This window comes from Austrofundulus limnaeus, unplaced genomic scaffold (assembly GCF_001266775.1).
Source record: "Austrofundulus limnaeus strain Quisiro unplaced genomic scaffold, Austrofundulus_limnaeus-1.0 Scaffold117, whole genome shotgun sequence".
Taxonomy (NCBI): domain Eukaryota; kingdom Metazoa; phylum Chordata; class Actinopteri; order Cyprinodontiformes; family Rivulidae; genus Austrofundulus; species Austrofundulus limnaeus.
The window spans coordinates 1,286,787-1,291,614 of record NW_013952519.1 but is presented as its reverse complement, the minus strand read 5'-3'; the positions used below and the strand labels follow the sequence as shown (position 1 = coordinate 1,291,614).

Genomic DNA, 4,828 nt, shown 5'->3' with positions numbered 1-4,828 from the left:
AGGTTAGGTTTAAAATTAAATCATTACAGAACCTGATCAATTAAAAGGTAAGTGTTTAAAAACTGTGAAATCTGCTTCAAAAAAAGGTCTTTACTGCCACCTGATGGCAGAAGAGCAGATATGACACAACTGCTGCAAAGTCTTAATACAGTCAGCTCCAATTTATCACCATTTTTATATTAAAACCAGTTTGGCACCAAAATAACCTGAGTGGGCTTTGATATCATAACTCAAATATTTAACCTGATGTTTATTTACGAACAAATATGTGTCAACATTCATACATCAATACTTTTTTAATGTTACATGAGTAAATCTTTAGCAATTTATCTTTTTCCTAACAGTTGAAATCATTTTAACATTTTGTGTTTTTAAAGGGATCCATCATTAGTTGTAACATTMGACTTTAYTTAATAAACATTTATTTTAACTGTAAAAGAAAGACTGTAAAAATACTGTAGGCTGTTTGGTTTTTATAATTTTTAAAAATATATTTTTAACACGGATGGACCCATTTTATTTACACACAAAGCATTCTGGGTAAATGATGACGTGGATAGGTCCTCGGTGCGAGGCTGCTAGCGAGCTATATCCACCCTGAAGGTTAATCTTGGACAATATCTGATGATCGAGTCTTTTAAATGAAACCAGAGAGCGTTGACAGAGAGGAGAAGGTAGAAATGACTCAGCCTGTAACTGAAAATATGGATGGAGGACAACAGAGCTGCTTCATGGAAGAAGAACCTCAGCTTAGCCTATTAGCTTTAGCGCTGACGCTATATTGCCTTATATGTATTAGCTCAGCACTAGCCCGACAAACAAGCTAAACTGAGGTCCTAAATCCATATTTTCAGTTCCAGGCTGAGTCATTTCTACTTTCTCCTCTCTGTCAACGCTCTCTGGTTTCATTTAAAAGAGTCGATCATCAGATATTGTCCAAGATTAACCTTCAGGGTGGATATAGCTCACTAACAGCCTCGCACCGAGGACCTATCCATGTCATCATTTACCCAGAATGCTTTGCATGTAAATAAAATGGCCCCATCCGTGTAATATATTTTTAAAATTTTAGTTTAAAAATTATAAAAACTAAACAGCCTACAGTATTTTTACAGCCTTTATTTTACAGTTAAAATATGTTTATTAAATAAAGTCTAATGTTACAACTAATCATGGATCCCTTTAATGACTTTTCATAATATTTTTATCTAAGACAATTTTACCAACTGTGCCTTTTGTTGGTTGTTTATCTGTTGAATTGGCAGCAAATATAGATAAAAATGAGCTTGAAAATTAAAAAATCTCTGATTTCTTTCAAGAAAAGTACATATTCATAGGGGAAAAAAAACATAAAAAACCACTTGTGTTCCACTTCAAGCTCCGGTCCTGTTCCAGAGGATCCGGAGCTCTAGGTTTTTGAGGGTTCTGATCCATATCTTGCCTGTTTTGAGGACTGAGCTCTTCAGGACAAAGATCTGGGATCTGTTAGAGCTATTGGGAGAAGTTACCATATTTATTTAAGTATAATACGTAAAATTTAATYCATAAAATCACCCATAAAGTTGGGGGGTAGTATTATACTCCGATAAATATTTTTACTTATGTATTTTAACCGAAATATCGGCTTCATTCGCAAAATGCCTGAGACCGGAAATGAGACCACGACGTAAAAAGCAGCTGAAGCGAGCTCACCTGTGACACTCCTCCGTGCTTCAGAGCGAGATAATAACAGATCCAGGCAGGCGACATGATGTGAAAAATGGGGGGGGAAAGTATTCCTGCACCTTAGTAATGATAACAAACTAATGACATTAGCGTGTGACTGGACTGCTCCTCCAACAACAAACACATGTTCGTCTGTAATGGCTGCCRTCTRCYGRTGTTCTGAAAAAGTTTGTATCCCTGAAAAAAGTTTCCCCACCAGAGGGAGCGCTCGCAAGTAGGAAGTAATCTGCTTTTCCACCACAAGATGGCCCAAACCTCATATGAAGTCTCTGACTTTTGTGTTGCTCCTGGTGGACTATGTGTAAAATGCCAGAATTCATATGATGCCGCTACAGCTGACTTATATTTGTTGTCAAAATACCTTTTAGTACATATGTTGTTAAAATAAAATGAACAGTCCACTGATCATTTTACTGATATGTATAAAGACTGCAAAGGCTGAAAAATCTTGAAGTCTGTATGAAATTGGAGGTAGTTTGAGGATTAAATTTTTTATGTTTTTTAAGCTCAAAAAAGGGGGGGTCGTATTATAAATGAGATCGTATCATACACGAATAAATACGGTAAGTCTCATAGCTCTGATGCAGAAGTGCAAGTGACATGATGAACGACAGACAGAAAAATATATCCATGTCGGCTCGGGACGTCGTCCTGATTAAGATCCAAGACCTCCTCTGTCGGCTCTCTGGATCAAACATTTTATGGACATTCCTGAGGTGTCTGAAGGCAAAGGTAAAAATAAATAAATAAAGATGAATGACGTTAAATTCCAATACCTGATGGCGTCCAGCGAACCTCATCGTACAGTTTCCAGTTTAAAACTACAGCTGACAGTGCCTCTGTCCGTCTGGATCAGAGGGTTATCAGTTCATGTTTTCCTCTGAATCGTTCCTCTTTAAATCCAGAGAAGTCACTCGGCAGTTTCCTCCATTCGCTAACCCTTGTCAGGGGGCGTTCCCCGGCGGTGACTCCTGAGCCACAGGTTTACCTCCCAGCAGGACGCACCGTTTTGCAGCCACGTCTCTTCGTGAAGTCTCAAAAACGCGGTCCTGCTCGGGCTCAGAGGAAGAAGTTGATTTTGGCAGAGACGGCCTTGCAGCCGGTGGTGGAGAAGTACCGTTCCTGAACAGGCGAGTAGAGCACGTTACGCCCCACCGCCTCCACCACGTCGCTGCGGCCGCAGCTGCCTCGCTGGCAGAGCTGCGAGCGCGCGCAGCGCTCCACGTGGCTCCGGGTCAGAGGCAGGAAGGGAACAAAGTGGGTGATGAGCTTCTGCTTGATGATGCTGGACTCAAAGAATCCACCTGGAGACGAAAACGTCACTTTAGTTCCTGTCAGGGAGCAGTTTCTGAGCCTGTGTTTAAAATCAACCCACTGAGCTAAAGTTACCGACAAGTTTCGATTTGTCTCGAGTGAAAAATACAAATAAATTTGCAATAGATTCAAAAATCATACAAGGTCATTTTAATAGTATTTGGAATGAATTTGGAGGGAGACGTCTCATTCCAGCTGACAGAATTAATTCCTGTAAGAATAATAACGTTTAAACACAGATCTCCTGTGATCAGAGTGAACTCTGGGTAAAAGTTAGGTATCAGCATCAGCAACTAAAACACCAAATCTTAGGTCAATATCTGTAAAATGAACAGATAATGGTCAATTGGGTTTTCCATAGTTGGCTGCAAAATTTGATCACTTGTCAACATTTAGGGATTTATGTGGTTAGCTTTAGCATATTAGCATTGGCATTTAGTACAGAGGTGCCCAAAATGGGGCCTGTGGGCCAAAATTGCCATTTGATTTGGCCCACCAGCAGTTGTATGAATAAAAATCATACGAGGTCATTTTGATCAGCAATGCTAACAGCTGCTGCATAATAAGTTATATAATAAATATAATCATTTTATCTGGTACTAACTGGCAAAGAAAGTCAAAAAGTTATTTTTCACGTTTGATTACCTGCAGACTTTTAAACAAAGCAGCTGAATCATCTGAATTTGGTGTTTACACCCTGAGATTTAATGTCCTGATCAAACCAAATTTAATATAACAGTATTTTATGTCTGTCTGTGACACAAATTAAAAATAAAAAACAAATTTAAAAAATTTGAAAACACTTTCAGTTTTTTGCAAGTTTGTATGTTTCTAAAAAATTTATTTGAGTGTTTTATCTTGACCAACCAGAACATTTGGTTTCCCCTGACAAAAAAACAAAGTAAAATACTGAAATGTTTGTAAGAGACAGCTAAAAGCTATAATGCATGTGTTAAGTTAGGAAGATCTCTGATTGTGCTGGATTAGATCTCAAGATTTATTTATTTATTATTTAGCCGTTATTTAACAAGGATATATTCCTAATCCTGACCGACTCTTACTTGTGCTGTCGTTGTAAACAGCCTGTGCGATGGCGTCCTCCAGATCAGCCAACTTAATCTCATCTCTCTCCCGTCCGGCCTGTCGGTTCTCCAGAGCCACTTTGTTTATGACCCCCTCTCCTGTGGTGCTGCAGGAAACACAAACCAGAAGCTCCAACCACCTCGGGATAGTATTTGTTGTTGTTGTTTTGCTTTTATCTTTGCAGAAAGAGACAAGTTAGCTAAACCTTTATTTTCACTTAAGGCAGAGATTCTTAACCTGTGGGCCGTGAGCGCCACCTTGAGGGCCTCCAAAGAACAACAGTTTTTAACTTTGGGCCGCGGGACCACGTTGATTTTGAATAAAGTGCAATACACTTTCTCACCACTAATGGCGGTAGTGCGCCACTCAGATGTTTAACAACTTATTTAATATGTAGAAGAAGAATCTCAGAAACCTGCTGAGAATGGAAACCTTTTTAAATGAAAAGTAGAAGCAAAAACGAAAGTAACTCGTCAAAAAAACACTAAAGTTTGACACTAATATGAAAAGCAGCTTCTGTTCTTACCATGCAATATTTCAAAAGTTCAAAACATTATCAAATACAGTTGCAGTCACAACTATATTTTAATTTTCAATTTAAATTAATTTTTGTAGCTTATTTTTAAACATTTTGAATGTATTTTAAAGAAAATTTGAGCTTGTCAAATAGCTGTTGTTACCGTTATTGTTTGTCACTAGTATGAAG

The 4,828-nt window shown here is 38.3% G+C and overlaps 1 protein-coding gene across 1 annotated transcript in view; it reads right to left on the bottom strand.

The window, feature by feature from the left end:
- Positions 1 to 2,226: 2,226 nt before the first annotated feature.
- Positions 2,227 to 4,828, bottom strand: part of tor2a (torsin family 2, member A) — a 7,429-nt gene continuing 4,827 nt past the window's right edge. The window contains exons 4-5 of the mRNA XM_014014635.1: positions 4,101 to 4,228; positions 2,227 to 3,029 (exon numbers count right to left, since the gene is read on the bottom strand). Coding sequence (XP_013870089.1) covers positions 2,785 to 3,029; positions 4,101 to 4,228 — 373 coding nt within the window. The 3' untranslated portion in view covers positions 2,227 to 2,784. The remainder of the gene's footprint in view (positions 3,030 to 4,100; positions 4,229 to 4,828) is intronic.